This window comes from Parasteatoda tepidariorum, chromosome X1, assembly GCF_043381705.1.
Source record: "Parasteatoda tepidariorum isolate YZ-2023 chromosome X1, CAS_Ptep_4.0, whole genome shotgun sequence".
In the NCBI taxonomy this organism is placed as follows: domain Eukaryota; kingdom Metazoa; phylum Arthropoda; class Arachnida; order Araneae; family Theridiidae; genus Parasteatoda; species Parasteatoda tepidariorum.
Window position 1 is genome coordinate 16,121,318 of NC_092214.1, and position 17,027 is coordinate 16,138,344.

General features: G+C 26.1%; 1 protein-coding gene across 6 annotated transcripts in view; it reads left to right on the top strand.

Moving 5' to 3' along the window:
* LOC107436385 (Insulin degrading metalloproteinase) overlaps window positions 1-17,027 on the top strand; it is a 79,357-nt gene that overhangs the window by 45,039 nt on the left and 17,291 nt on the right. For 3 of the 6 annotated variants that reach the window (XM_071187736.1, XM_071187737.1, XM_043038869.2), the window contains exons 15-21: window positions 775-870; window positions 953-979; window positions 4,391-4,473; window positions 8,061-8,205; window positions 8,893-9,003; window positions 15,262-15,382; window positions 15,582-15,673. In XM_071187736.1, the coding sequence (XP_071043837.1) occupies window positions 775-870; window positions 953-979; window positions 4,391-4,473; window positions 8,061-8,205; window positions 8,893-9,003; window positions 15,262-15,382; window positions 15,582-15,673 (675 nt within the window). Of the gene's footprint in view, window positions 1-774; window positions 871-937; window positions 980-4,390; window positions 4,474-8,060; window positions 8,206-8,892; window positions 9,004-15,261; window positions 15,383-15,581; window positions 15,674-17,027 lie in introns of all 6 variants that reach the window. The other 3 variants (XM_016048083.4, XM_016048084.3, XM_043038868.2) reach the window with 1 other exon arrangement.

Sequence of the window (17,027 nt, forward strand, 5' to 3'; positions counted from 1 at the left end):
TTTGAATATCAAAATAAGTGCTGGAATATGCATAGTTTTGAAACTACATTTCTTTTAAAATTTGATTACTATAGCTATAGTCGAAATAAATAATTTGTAAGCTCATATAAAGACTTAGTGAATCCTTTTTAGTAAAATATCATTATAGATTATGCAGAACTACATATTGGTTAGATTTACATTATTTCAGTAGTGTATGTGTATTATTGAGTCACTCTGTAGTAATATTAATGATATCTTTATCTTCGATTTTAAAAGTATTTCATTACTGTTAACCTTTTAAGTTATATTTTTAATCCTCTGGTTGTTAATCCCAGCTTTTTCCAAACTTTCTGATGTAGGCTTTCCTTTAACAAAAAACCAGTTTATATATGTTATTGAAAGTATTGTATAGTAGGAAACTTTCTGAATAGTTTTACCCAAGACTCAATGCTTGAAGGGTTAATTAATGTGTTTGATTGTTGCTGAATTGTGATATTTTGAAAAAGAATTGCACAATGAAATAACAAAGTGCCATATAGAATCAAACTATGCAATGAGTTAATGAAAAATGTGTTACATGTATAAACTTGTTGTCTCATAACATAATGTTATAGCTTCCAATTAAAGTCTTAACTAAACACAATATTGAGTCATTATTACTCTCATATGGTAATTTTTTAAAAATCATTTCTCTATGATAAAATATTTTGTAGGATGTCTAAATATTATTATATTTTTATTATTGTTTCTGTATAGTAACTATTAACAAGGTCTTGTTTTGTATTTTTTCAGAGCTGGAAAAATGTGACTATTCATCCAAGATTGAAATTACCACTTCCTAATGAATTTATACCTACCAACTTTGAGTTAATTCCCCAAGAAAATGAAGTAAATAATGTGTGTTATGTTAGAATGAAAAATTTTCATTTATTCAGATTACAATTTATATTTTAAGTTATTTCTTTTCCAGATGCCTAAATTTCCTTATTTGCTAAGAGTAAGTATTTTTGTTTATTCAATACAGTATTTTTATATTAAAGTATTTTTTTTCAATATTTGTGTTTTATGCTAATCACAATTTTATTTTATTGTAACACTACAAAAATTTTCTCTAACTGTAAAGTAGGAATCCACAACATTTTTGAGTGAAGGGCCACTTGTTGAACAGGTTGAACAACAAAGGGCCACATGCCCAGACATTTATGCATGTTTATGTCAATTATGGTAATTTTTATATAAACAGTATGCTGTAATAATATTGCGTTAAAATTTTTTTTCTCTCAATACCACATACAAATGTGTAGCAAAAACGAAAAATAACTTGGATTGATGGTGAAATAGGCATAAATAAAGCAATTATCAAGCATGGTTATTAAAATGGGAGATTCAAAACCTGCAAATCGTAACAATGTATTAAAATTTAAAACCACATCAAAAAGCGTAGGAATAACTGCCAAATTAAGGTTAAAAAAAATCCCTTAGATTTGTCGTGAAATTGACATGAATTAAGTGCACATTTTTATGTGCAATTTGAGTGTTGTACTAATATATATTAAAAATATTGGGATTTTTCAAAACCCAATGTGCAGGGCTCAATTATTAGCCAGTAAATTAGCCATTTATCAAAAGTATTAACCAAATTTCAAAATTCTTAGCTGAAGGCAAATCTTAAAAATTTCTTATGATTGATTTTTTCATATAGAAAATTTCATATCAAAATACAAATATACTATACATTGAATTATTTTATCAAATGCAAATTCATATCAAGATCAAATTCAGATCAAGAATTTGATAACTTCTTAGATAGAGTAGTAGTATAAGGATAAACCTTCAGAAACATTATGTTATTGTCCTGTTATTGTATATGTTATTGTCATGAGAAAAGATATTTTCTGCAAAAATATTTGTATCAAATAATATGTATCTTGCTATCACTTAATCTGTTTTATTAGCACAAACTGTAAGAAAAAATTTGCGTGCTATCGTGCTATCTGGCAACTAACATGGTAATCTACATTTTACGGTAGTTTGTCTCATGCTTACATAATCTCTCCTGTTACTTACATTATGTGGACTTAATATAATTCTTATTGATTATGCGACATATCTAACAATCAGTTAGTTCCAGACGTAATCAAACAAAAAATACAGGATTTGTTCAGAAAAATTTCCTTTGACCTTTTTCTCCAAGATTGAGGGGAATGTAAATTTTTCTTTTCTGTAGAAAAAATCATTCCCAAATACTTTTCCAAAACTCAATTTTTTTAAGCTGAATTTATGATATTATTGCATTTGGCGAGGTGGTAATGCTTAGCATGGGCCTTGCATGTGGAATTGCAAAGCAATAACTGTCGAAAAATTGGAAAAAAAAGTAGCTTGGATTTACGGTGAAATTGATGAAAAGCCTTTTTTTTTGGTCTTTGTTTTTCAATTGTTTTGCATTTCAAATAAAGCTATCTCAACATTCCTTTATAAAAAATAGCTTTTCTTATTTTTTTTCCTCATGAATCTATTTAAGTTTCTGCCATTCAGATGTAGTTTCTTAATGTTTCTGTTACTTTTGTTTAATATTTTGTGGTCTTAATCTTTCTCTGCCTGCTGAAAAAGTAGAAAAATAATAATTTTATCGGGTTGGGCCTGTTACATATTTATATATATATAAAATCAGACTTTATAATGAATAATATAAGGTGCACAACCTGCGGGCACACCAGCTGTTGAAGTGCGTTCAGCAGTGGCAACTGAATATAGTAAAATAATTCTGATTCTTTCCTTTTTAAAAGGAAAAAAAAAGTAAAATTTTGTATTGCGCTTTCAAGTCATCAATTATAAACACGCTCAAATTGCTAATATACTGTACATCTGTTGTTTTTCAAATGCATTTTCTTCGATTATTGTTATGGATTTCCACAGTTTTAAAACTCTTAATATTTTTAATATGTTATTCTGTTACACATATTTTGAAATGAAGGTATAATTTCATATGTGCTTTATTTGTGTCCATTTCAAATCCGAGTGACTTTTCGATCATGTTTTTAAAGACCATGTTGGATTTTCATGTAAATTTTAAAATCTGAATATTTTTAATACCATATTATTATGACTCACGAGTTTGGAATCGCATATTTTCATTCTAACTTTTAATGTGCTTCATTTGTGCCAATTTCGCTGTAAATCCAAACTATTTTTATTTATTTTTTTGGCAGTTATTGCTCTGTATTTCCTTATGGTTTTGTAAATCCGGAATTTTTTAACATGTATTATTACAATACTTGAATCAAGTATTAAAATTGGTGATTTATTTGTGCCATCTTAATCTCGAATTTAAGTTTTTTTTTTAAAAATCCTTTTCGTAGTCATTGCGACCCTTTTCTATGCGGTTTTGAAAATCCAGATATTTTTTTAAAAGGATATTTGTACGACTTTTGAGTTTCAAATTGCGCATTTTTATAGTAAATTTTGAAGTGCTTTATTTGTACCGATTTTGTCCAATCAAACTATTTTTAGATTGTTTTTTTTTTTTTTTTTTTTTTTTTTTTTTTTTTTTTTTTTTTTTTTTTTTTTTTTNTTTTGTTATTGTTATGCTTTTTCGCGTCTTTTTTTACTTTTTAATATCTTGATATTTTTAATACAGTTCTTTAGAACATGCAAAATTTGATAGTTGGCGAAATTTTTTTTTTTTTTAAAAAAAGAAACTTTATTTTTAACTTTTATAGCTTTAAAAACTATTTAAGATTTAGTTTTCTGAAAATCTCTAATAATTCACTAAATATGAATCTCCTAATGTCATAAATATATCCCCAACTTATTTTGAGCTATAATGTGTTTGTTTTATTTTTAAATAATTTCAGACAACCATGTAAGTTCTTTAAGTAAAATATGTTATTTGCATTTGTATTGCTCAATAAAATATTCATTTTACTTTTATTCTACAAACCTTACAGTTTTTCTTTATTTGTAAATAAGCCTTTGTATTATGTGATATGATAAAAAAAATTACTTTCTCCCAATTTTTTTTCCTTCCTACTTCTTTTTTTTCTAAATCTATTTTTGATTTGAAGGAAATATCTTTAGAAAAAAGTATCAATTTAATATTCTTCAGGTTTGAATGAATTTTAATATTAAAAAGCATTACTTTTTGGCAAATATGTTACTAAGTTAAATGATAAAAAGAATTTAATATCGAAAACAATGATGTTTATATAAAAATTGCCATAATTGCAGTCAACATTTATAAATATTGGCACGTGGCCCGTCATTGGTCAACCTGCTGTACTCAAAAAGGTTGTGCACAGTATAACACAATTACTCTGAAAAGCACAAGCTATGAATTTAAATTGTAAAAGTGGTTCTCTTTTTAAATTTTTTGCTTATTTATAACCATTTTAATTTTTTTTTCTTTTAGAATACCAAAATGAGTCGGTTATGGTATAAACAAGATGATTATTTTCTTCTACCAAAAGCATGTCTGAATTTCATGCTTGAAAGGCAAGTATTGTTTCTAATATCTTCAATTATATATTCTGATAAGAGTGCAGATTGTAAGTGTTAAATTCTTTCAGTATGGAAAAATAATTTGCATTATATAATCAAAGGTGCTATTATCACTTCAACCCAGTATGAAGGATTGTTACTACTATTGTTATTTTACTTAAGGATTGTTATTGTACTAAAGATAACTAATTAAAAATTTAAAAATATTGGAAAAAAGGTATGCCATGTTACTGATTTTATTTCTTTTATTTTGTTAACTCTAATGTAAGTTTTTTTTTTCAAATATAACCGACTGAATGATTTATTTTAATAGTATAATATAAATAGTTGTAAAGCTCCGTCAAGCAACAACATAAAATGCCCCGATCTACTGATATTACTAACCTAACTCTTATGTTTCTTTACGCAGTTTGTATTAGGGAGTGGAATCATCAAATGCTGCATCATTTAACATCATCAATTAGAATTTGTGTTTCTTTTAAGTTTCAAATTCTTTTTTAGTTTACTTTTGTTCAAAATGTTTTGGCATCAACTTGACTCAAATCATGAAGGTGTATAAATAGGCTTTTTATTTGTACTTCTGTAGCCATATTGTTTTTTTTTAATCACTTTTTGCTACTGTTATTGTGTTTTTTTGTAAGTATTTTATTTTTTATCACTCATTGTAATGTTTATATATCTACAGTAATTTCCTGTAGATAGGCTGCCGCTTATCTGTGTTTAAAAGTTCGACTGTCGTGATGTGCGTCCTATGCGAAGAATTAATTTACCTCTAGCTACGCGTGATAATTTTGTGATCACAGTAAATTTATTCAAAAATAGATTTTTGCAGAAAATTTCTGAACTAACAAACATATTTTGTAATGTTTTTTAAAATTTATTATTAAATTTTTGATTGTCGAGAAACTGCATGACGTTATCTACAAATGGGTTGCAAATTCAGATTTGTAACTTAAGAATAAACTAGTGTGCTATATATTTTACCCTCTTCTCATCTATATGTTTTTTGTAAATATTTTATTTTTAAATAGTCATAAAACTAGAAAAAGAATCTTTTTATTCTATGCATCGATTCAATTTCTGCAGATACTTTTAGTTGAAATTCCTTTTTATTTATTTTTCAATGCTGATTAAAAATTTCTGCCACTTTTGCTAACCAATGTTTATAATATATAAGAAATTAAAATTTAAAAAAACAACGCTTTTGCATTAAATAAACATTCCTAAGAAAATTAAGAGGCAGGAGTATGTAAATTGCTACCGACAGCCGATTAACTGATGTAAGAACTGTCTGAGTGCAGCTGAAAAAAAAGATATAATTTCAAGGAAGGAAAAAAATTCAAAGATCAAAAAAAAAAAAAAACTGAAGTTCTGCAAAACAAATCACCCAACTGAGTTTAGTGAAAATACCAAATATAAATTGGAGCAAGACTTCCAACTATTAATAACTTTTAATCGGGACATTAGCTTCAGTCTCAGAAATTAAATTCATTTATTCGTCTTTGAAATTTATAATTTATTTTATTTTCTCTTTAAAGTATGTTTTCTTTTATATTTTGCATTGTCTATCCTTTGAATCAATTTTTGTAATATTTTTTTCCTTTGCATTTACATCAGCATTTCTTATATCTTAAAAAATAAAAGAAAAGAAAAACTGTTTAAATATTTCATTATTTTTTATTATCTCTAAACTTATTTATCACTGATATATATGTTTCATAATAAATAATTGAAGTTTAAGATTTGGGGAAGAAAGATTTTGTCTTATCTGAAATATGTTTCTTTTTTAAATTAAGTGCAATCATAGTTTCTTTTTTTCTTCAATGAGTTTTTTTACAAAGCCGTGTTTTACGATTTTTTTATATTTAAGTGTTTTAGTTTGAAAAGATTTAAATTTTTTAGTGATAAGCAAAAAGAACTTTATTTTGAATATATTTCTTTAGAACTCTGATCTTTTAATTGTGAGAAAACTTGTTCTTTTCAGTATCTTTTCCTATCTATGTAGCTAGAACGAACCCAGTTTATAGAACCGTTTTGTAATAAATCAAATTTTTGAAATGAAACGGAAAACAAACAAAAAATTAAAATCGCCTGTCTGCAACTGGTGAACAAATGAATAATTAATTATTTTATAATTTTTGTTATGTTCTGCTGACATTCCCGGCCCTTCCTAACACAGGCCATAGTGCTAGTAGTAACAGAGGTTGAGGGAGAAACAAACATTTTATTTCCCCCTTTTGAATTTGAAACGTTTCTCAGTCGGAAGAGGAGAAGGAATTTTCTCTGTCATAGTTTTGCGCACACTAAATTTATGTTGTGCTGACAATGTCATAAATATTTTTGACATCACGGAATATGTGCAAGTTTCGCCCTTCCTATGACTGCCGTAATCATTAATTTTCTTTTTAGCCATTAATTTTCTTTACTGAAGGTTGAAAGTCACTGAAGAATACGCATTTTGTAGGCTGTGGTTGGTTACATTTGATCATTTTCATTGTAACTAGTGAATAAAATAGTTATTCCTCCTGATAGCACTTGGAATTAGGTGATCTAGCTTGTGAAGAGGGGGCAGCATGTATTTCAACATATTACACTGCTTTCTTCGAATTCTTTAGCTCATCTCCCTTATTAATTCCGCAGAATTCCATTTTTATATATATATGTATGTATATATATATTTATTATCTTACCATTACATGGGAGATGATCCTTGTTAATTGTTCCTTGCCTGATGTCAGATAACAGAGATGATGCAGGAAATTAATTGGATAAATTACATAATTTGTTTTGTTATGTTATGTTTATTGTTTTGTTGTTGTTAAATATGTTATGTTTGTCGCGGAATATTTCATCTGGGCCACTGCACTGACCTATGTACTACCATTACTGTTTGCATTGTTTACTTCCAAATTTTAAAGCTTTGTTATGCTGATTTATCTTTTTAATCTTTTTGGCCATTTAATATGAAATTTTTCTCAGTAAATGTTTTCAATAATTTATTCTTCTCACTTCAATTTTAATCATGGATAAATCCTTTTCTGTTTTTCTGCCAAATTGTAGCAGCTGGACCTATTGCAGATATAAATATCACTCCTGAATTTCTGTCTCCTTGCCAGATAATTGAATAGCTGTAGCATAGAAATCAAAACATTGTTTCTTAGCTTCCACTTTACCCACATTCTATCTTCGGTTATATTAAGTTCCTTCGATAAACGTGCAAAACTTGAAGCACTAGAGTTGCCTGAAACCATGTAATTTTATTTGTTAACTATAATAATCCTTGTAGCAATAATTAGACACTAAGTATGCTAAAACACAAGCATCTTTATTGACGACGATAGACAAACAACTTCAATTCACAGACTGGGAGTTAACTTTCTAAGTGTTGCTAAAACACAATAAGGAATAATGATGTTCAAGTTGTCGCATGACAGCACTCATGTATTCAATGTTTATTTGTTATCCCTTATTTCAATAGTCAAGCTTTTACTATGTTGATAAAATTGAAAATCTTATATTTTAAAGTTTTATATTGTTAGCTGGGAGTATTTTAACCTTTTAAACATATATACTTTTTATAGTGCTATGGCATATGTTGACCCTCTGCATTTCAATATGACTCGACTTTTTGTACAACTAGTAAGAGACTCATTAAATGAGTATACATATGCTGCAGATTTAGCTGGAATCCAATATTTTCTTAGATGCTCTAAAGCTGGAATATTTGTAAGTCTCATTTTTTGCTTTTACTTGTATTTTATGTGACCTAACTTATGATTTTTTAACTAGTGAAGTTAGTATAAGCATTTATACATAGCTTTCATTTATCTGTTTTTTCCAATGGACTAATAATATTGCTACAATAGTTCCTCTTAGTTTAACAAAAATATGTTCTGAATTTTGCAAAAAATCCAGAACAAACCAAAAAGTTTCTGAAAAAAAAAATCCCTTTTAAAAATTTTTTTCTGCAGTTTATTTCTTGCTGTTTTTTTAAAAATATTACTACTGAACAATCATGTAATCAGTGTAAAGCTTTTCTTTTTTTAAATATTTTAAAACTTGCAATTTTATTTATTCATAACTTTATATTTTTAGTAGTCAAATAATATGTCACCACTATTTAAAATGAATTATATATCTATTATTGTTCAAAATTATGAACCCAAACATTTTATATTAAGTCCAATTAATGATTACATAAATTATAAATATTACAGTAAATAGTGTAATATAATTTTTCTATTTTATTGACTATTAAATTCCTAGAATTTCTTGTGTCTGATTTGCAAGAAATTTGTATTATTTCTTGGTAAATTTTAATGAATCTTTCCTTTAGTAGTAGCTATGTTTCCCTAAAACTTGTTATATATGTTTTTTTTCCCTTAGTATAATTTTATCTATTTTCTTTTGTAGCTAAATATCAAGGGATATACTGATAAACAGCATATTCTTCTTCAAAAAGTTATGGATAAATTGACGGATTTGAATTTTGATCAAAAGCGTTTTGATATTTTGAAAGAAAGGGCAAGTTTCACTTAATATATTAATAATTAATATATGAATTATTATTATATAAATAGCTCAGTTTTTTGCTGAAAATTGTTTTGTTTTGAATGATATTCATCTATTATTGAGTTGCGCTTGTAATGTCAGGTTTATAAAAAAAATATGAGAGTATCTTTGTGATGTATGATTTTTTTTATTTTTTTTATTTTTTATTTTTTTATTTTTTATTTTAGTAAATGTTTTTAAATCTTTTATTCCTGCTTGGGATCTTTATTGTTACAGGCAAGCTTGAGCAACAAAATTCAATTGTATTTCATTTCAAATAATTACTGTTAAATTCTATGTTATATGCTATTTAAAGTCTGCATTGAAATTTTCAAAGTTGTTATTAGAATCTTGGTTTTGCAATTCAACTAATTCAACAAGGATGAAAGGTGTTGTTTCTGGACCTTCCACTTTATTAAATATTACTAAAACTGGCTTACTGGATGTTAGAAGCTAGCCTCAAACACCACTCATATTTCATATTTATGAATTTGTAGGTTGACANGGATGTTAGAAGCTAGCCTCAAACACCACTCATATTTCATATTTTTTCAGTCTTCTCAGTTCCCTGCAGTTTATCAAATTCCGGTGTATTTAATACGTTATTATGCCATGCAAATTTCGAATTTTAACTATCACTTTTTTAAAGTGTTAAGTTCATGACAATTTGGTCATGATTTCCCGTTTTTTGATGATAGTTTCATGCAAATTGTTTACTATCTTTTCAGCCCCTTTGAGTTTTCAAATTGCAATATTTTTTATACAGTGTGATTAAGACATGCAAATTTTGAATTTGAGTAATTATTTATTGATGCCTCCTATTCAAGATTATTCAATCACTATCAGATTTTTGGCAGTTGATTAACACATGACTTTTCAAATTGTGATATTTTAAATGTCTTGTTATACCCTCGAATTTCAAATTTGAGTTATCACTTCTTGAGGCGTTTAATTTGTGAAGCTCCGTAATTTCACATCTTTTGATTATTGTTGTTTCACAAGTCATTTACTATTTTTGTAGACTTTTTCATATGATTTTTTAAATTCTGATATATTTTTAATACAATGCTATTATGATGTGAGAATTTCAAATTCTGATATATTTTTAATACAATGCTATTATGATGTGAGAATTTCAAATTTGAGTTATGATTTTCTGACACGTTCCATTCATGATGATTCCATCACTACTTCACATCGTTGAATGATAGGTTTTTGGCTGTTATTTAATTTTTCTTCCCTTTTACATGGTTCTTCAAACTCCGATTTTTAAATATCTTATTATGACATATGAATTTTGAATTTGAGTTGTTACTTTTTGATGTGTTTGGTTCTGGATGATTCAGTTGTATGTATTTTTTTAAATCGTTTTTCTGGCCATATCCACTTATTTTTTTCTAATTCTGATATTCTTTATACAAATTTTTACAACAAGCGTGTCTGCCACCCCCCTTTTAGTATAGCCGTGACTACATCACATGAAAATTACATGCATAATTTTCTTAAATTGTCATATTAGAAATGTTTGTTACTTTCTCACGGAAATTCTACTGTTTCTAAATTTCTTATAAAGTTAACTTGTATACGGGGTAACTATTAACTTGTAAAAATTCATTTATAAAAAAAAGTCATATATCTGTCTTTTTGAGAATCATGTATTGTGAGGGTGCGCAGCATTTTTGAACAGTGCTTAAAGGTGCTTTTTTCATTGGGTGTTTTTAAAAAATGCTTAATTCTCCCTTTTCCAAATTGAGATATTATTTCTTTACCATGTTGGTTTTCGCCACGAATCATGCCAACCAATTTAAAGATGTTCAAATTTTTCTATTCAACGTTTTCACTATTCATACAACCCTAATCTATTTTGGCATGCAAACGGTTCATAGCGTATGAAAACATGCTTGATGAAATTCTTGCAGATCCACATGTGTTTATTCTGAGCTGGATTCGGTAGGAAAGGATTCTTGCAATCTCATTTGCAAGTCTACTGTATTTAAAATATTATCAATTTCAGGCTTCATTTTTAGCCGTCTGAAATTGAGCCGAAAAATCTCTCGAATTTTCGCTGTTTGCGGAGACTAACTAATCATTGTTAAATCTTTTTCCATAATAGAGATAGAAAGTTTTCTTTTTAATTTCATCGTTGGTGAAGTGCCATCGTCTTTGTCTCAGGCTAATGGCCTTCTCGAGATATTCTATTTATAGATCAGTACCATAATGTTTGAACTTGATTTGAGGATCATTCACTAAATCTGTCTTTTCATGTAGGTCCCCAGAGCAGTCAAGAATCCCAAAGCTTCATCACCTCAAAATTTCCATCACCCTTTTAATCATTAAATTTAAGATATAATTGAAAATTTTAAGCATAATATTTTTATCTTAGGGACCGTACACCAATTGCATAAAATTTTTGTAAACATATAATTACTTTTTTTACTCATTACTTTTTATTAGTTATTATTTTTAAAATTTTCAGTGCTCTTAAGTGGTTTTATGAGATAGCTCAATAATATTTAGAGGCAAGAGTTTAAAAAAGTATGAAGAGGGATGCTTTCAATATTTTAAATGGAGCAAAAAATATTATGATTAGTTATGTAGAAAAATTCAGATTTGTCATTCCAAAAAACTTCAATTCATCTGTTAATGATTTTATTTAAAACAATTGAAATAAAAAATTAAATTACCTCAAATTTGTTTGATATTAGTGTAGGGACCATATAATGATTTACTTTTGACAAAAATGTTTAGCTTCAATACTCATTATATTTACATCGTATTTCAAAATTATTTAATTTTTTTAACCATTTCATTAAAGTAACAAATAATAATAAATATTGTTAGAGGTCATTTACTAATTAAAATTTGTAATATGAATTTATTTGAGCTTTCATAGTTTGCTTAATTCTTTACATATTTTTATTAATTCAGTATTATCAATTCAGTATTATCAATAATATTAATTTTGTTAATGTTTTGTTGAACATCCTTTTTATAAATAACTTTTATTTAAATCTAAAAAATACACCTCGAGAATATTTTCAAATGATAATTAAATTAGTTATAATTATTTTGAATTAAAAAAAATTTACATATTAAATAAAGTAGTTATTAATTTAAAAATGGAATGAGTTACTAAATATTGAATATATTTAAAATCGTGTATAAATTGTTTCGAAGGTGGCTAATGTAAAAGAATTCTTTGAAAGAAACTAGTTATTTTATCATGATCATGTAAAGTCTTTAGAAATTATTTTGCATTTTGTTAATGCATTTATGAAGAACTTTCAACAATAGGAAGGAAAAGAAATTTTTATGAGTGCTCATATGCTAATTACAGGGTTGGGATTTTGACGTCAAATAGCTATCGAAAATTGTCTATAACTGTCAAAAACCTGGGACGAGTTTCTGTATTAATATTGGGGACATTTTATTAGATATTAAATCATGCACGTACTTTCATTATATACTACTATAATTAAAATTTATGTCATGTATCATTTATAAAACATATAGCCAAAATCATTAAAATTATCAATTGATTTTTCTAAAAACATACCACTCTTAACATATTAAAAACAATAACTATGAGTTGTTAATTATTATCAAATCAAATATGAATTTAATTATTTTATGTTACAATTTAGGCAGATTCTTTTGATTAAGTTGAACTGAAGAGGTCACCGATAATTGAATGATCTCAACTTATAATTTGTTTTATATATTCTTAATGTTTGTCATTATTACATATATATGCAGGTAAGCAGAATGTGTCTAATCATGCAAACAAAGTTTTATGGGTAAATTCAGGCAGCTATAGAAAAAGTTTTGGTCTAAATAAGTTCCTACAAAATTTTTTATTGCTAAAAAATGTGTTACTTTGCAAAATTTTTCTTTGTTTCAAAAAATTAATTATCAATTTGTGAATTTGGTAGTTTGAGTTCTTAAAATTTATAAGTGAGACCTTTAATTTAATAAATTATTACTATTTCAGTATATTTTCATTTCTAATAATTTTTAATTATCGCTAATTTATTCAAGAATTGTGTAAAATCAAGCAAATTTATTTTCTTGTATAAACTTTAATTTCCGAAAAAATATTAAGAAAAAGTTATTGTACTTAAAGAAAAAGAAAGAAAAACATTAATATTTTTGAGGAAATTTAAATAAATAAATAAAAAACTTTGTTTTGAGGAAATATTAGAAACTGAGAATTTTCTACACTACTGCTTCTATGTTCATGAATATTTTCAATAAATTGTGACTATAATATATTCCCTGATAAATAAACTAATTATAATTTACAAAAAATATGAATGTTTGTTTAAATGAGTGAATAATTTTTTAATTCAATCAATTCAAGGGTTTAATTAATTTACTATCTATAATTTGGACAGTTATTAGAACAAATTTCCTAATTATATGTTATTTTATTTTGTTATATAAGTTTTAGTATGTCAACATTCTAGTCTATACGCCTGTGCATCAATCGAAAGAACAGTTTCAAATTCTGTTCATATTCATACAAAACTGAAAAATGAACTTGCAGTACAGAGGGCTTCAAAATTATTTTTTTTGTAATTGCTTGCTTCGGGGAAAAGAGTACTTAAAATGAAAGTAAATTAAAACTGATTTTACATATAAAGAATAAGATGATTGAAGATAAATTTTGTTTGTATTTTAATTTTCAATAATTTTCATTTAATTATTTAATATTTTCTACACCAAAATTTGGGTTTTTGTCAGTAGTATTCAAAACAAAAAGAGTTATATGTTGTAATAAGAACGTAATTGATGAAGCTTTTATAATTTTACATGTATGTTAATTTAAAAATACTTCATATTTATAATGGCTAATAATTTTCCCTACACCAAAATTTTGTGTTTTCAACAATTGTCAAAAAGTTTTTTTTTTTGTCATGACGGTAAAAATCCGATAATTGTCAAAAACTTGCCAACCCTGCCTAATTAGGATATTTTTCAAGTGCTTAAAAATATTTTTTGAGTGCTTGAAAAGTGCTTGAAAGATGCTTAATTTTTGCTAAAATTATGCTACATGCCCTAATTGTACATAACTAAGCAATAAATATAGTGATTTTTCTATTGCCTACATTTGAAAGACTGAGTGAGAAACAGTCAAACAACATATAATGTTTTTTAGTTTAAAAATTAATCCATTGTATTAGTTGACCTTCAATTTTTTTACATAAAAATATCAGGTTTTTATGTATTAGTGTATAATTCAGTCCTTATAATCATACTTGTTGAAAATGAAAGTTTCATTTTTAAATAGAAAAAAAAGTACTAAATTCAAAACTTCTTCATTTATATGATCTGAATTTGAGTTTTCTTCAAAGCATGTTGGCAATTTATTTGTGTTATTTTTCATAATTTTATTTAAAACATGTTGAGTAAAATATCCATGTAACGTAATTCTTTAAATTGCAATTCTCCATACACTGCATTAACCAGAAAATGTCAATGACAAACCAAAATAGATAAATTTGCTGGATTCACTTAAGTGCTAATTTTTGTGTTTTTAAATATTTGTATTTAAAAACTTTTTTAAAGCATTCTTATCGATCCATTCCATATATATATATATATATATATATATATTTCAATGTTTAGTAGATAGGTTTCATGAATTTTAAAATGATCTATATAACTTAGAATTCTATAAAATGCAAAGCTTCATCTTTCAAGGTTTGTGCTATAGAAGTCTTTTACTGTATATCAGGCTGCGTAGCGTTTTAAAAAAGTGCTTAAAGGTGCTTATTTTTTATTTGCATTTTTTAAAAGCCCTTAATGGTGCTTTTTTATTTGGTGTTTGTAAAAAGTGCTCAATTTTTTTATCTTTTAAGAAGAGATTTTTTCTTTGCTGTATCGATTGTCATCCTAAATTTAAAGAAATTCATGATTTTTATAATTTTCTCTGCAATATTTATCAGAAACTAGTTATTTTATCATGATTATGTAATAAAGGTTCTGAAAATGTTTTTGACTTTTATTGATTTTCTTAAGAACTTTAAAAGGATAGAAAAATTTTTTTTGGTTACTGCACGGATCCTAGTTATGATTTTTTTTTTGGAAAGTCATTAAAAATATTTTTTCAGTGCTTAAAAAGTACTTAAAAGGTTTGTTTTTTTTATGAAAAATCTGGCTATGTACCCTGTATATGTAAGTTAATAATATTAGTGTATCATAAAAACTGATAATTAATTTTTTATTTAGTTAAGAAGAGAGCTTAAAAATTTTGATGCGCAGCAACCTCACCAACATGCAATGTTTTATACATCACTCATTATTTCTGAGAAAATATGGAGCAATGAGGAACTTCTCAATTGCTTAGATGGTATGTGAAATTTAAGGATGCACAAAATATTTGCATCCTCAAATGCTTCTATTTTTTCCTGTTTGCTGAATTTCAAACTGTTTATCAAAACCCAATAATAATTATATGACTGGCCAAACTTCCTTTTTTTGACTTATTGAAAAATTCATAGATGCTATAAAATGTTCTTGTTGTACATTTTTTAACCTTTCATTTTTAGATATTACTATTGACAAAGTAAAGTTGATGGTTCCTGGTCTGTTAGGAAGAGTTCATATTGAAGCTTTACTTTATGGCAATATTTCAAAGCAGGTAAGAGGAAATGTATCCCTCTGCTTTTAATTATTAAAATAATAAAAAAACTTTGCACCAAATATATATGTAATTTATATGTATAATATATGTTTTTATATGTATAATATATGTTATATGTTTTAAGGAATTATTAAAATTGTTGATAATTTAGAAAACAAAAATACAAGTACACAATAAGCTTTTTTTTAAATCAGAATATTAGAAAAATTTAACTCAAAACTATTGGTGACAGAAATATTTAGAAGAGAATTGTTCTAAATATTTTGTAACATCTTAGTAGCTTTGATTTGCTCCATAGCCATCCATCCTGAATGAAATAAACATATTTTTAGCAGTTAAAATGTGAAATTTATTTTAGCTATGGAACATTTGATGAACCTACCATCTGCACCGTTGTATTAATGATTTATTTAAGCTTTTTATGCGATATTCATCATAACTTGGTTGGTTGTTGGATTATGATCTAAGATCATTTTGTTGATTTATAAAGTTCTAATCAAATCGGTTTCTTTTCAGCTGTTCATTTAATGTTTTTAAAATTTTTTATTCTTTAAATTTTATTTTACTCTTTCACTAAGTCCCAAAAGGCCAACTTCTCTAGTAAACCCCTTAATTATTAATCATTTCCAAACCCTGATCTTTAATTATCCCTGTTCATTTTGTGTGGTATTGAGACTTTTTGAAGTATTTTTTGAGGCATTTTAATTATCTTGTTTCTCACTATCCAGCTTATCAAACCAACACGTTATTATTTAGAAATGGGTACAAACGTTGCTAAGGAACTAGTGACATCTTTACGGTAGGACAATCATTGTAAATTTTCAGTTTCATATCACACATGTAATTATAGTGTTCAATTTCGTTATGCTTATCATTTTTAGTCTGTTTTTTATTATTATTTTGTATGATTTACATGTAATGTGTCTCAGGATTTGTAATTATCATTTTTGTTAAGTTAGTAAAATATAAAACTGTTAAGATTAATTGTCTGTTAATAACATTCAAGAAAATATAATTATTTACCTTAAATATAGTATATAATTTGAAGAGCACTAATGTTTGATTTAATTTTTTTTCTTAAAGATTAGGGTTTAAATGTAATTTATATTAAAGATTGCTTTTGGATTAATTCCTAAGAATTCACACACCTAGGGATTAATTTGATAGCCAATCTATATTAAACATAATCTTAGTCATTCTTTTATTACATTATATAATTTTCAAATTTTTACTCTTTCATGTTATTAATTCACTTTGGATATTTTATAATTTTAAATTATTCAATGTAATTAACCATTCTGTCATGGATTTTAGCAAACATTTAATTTTATATTATTCTGCATATTGCACC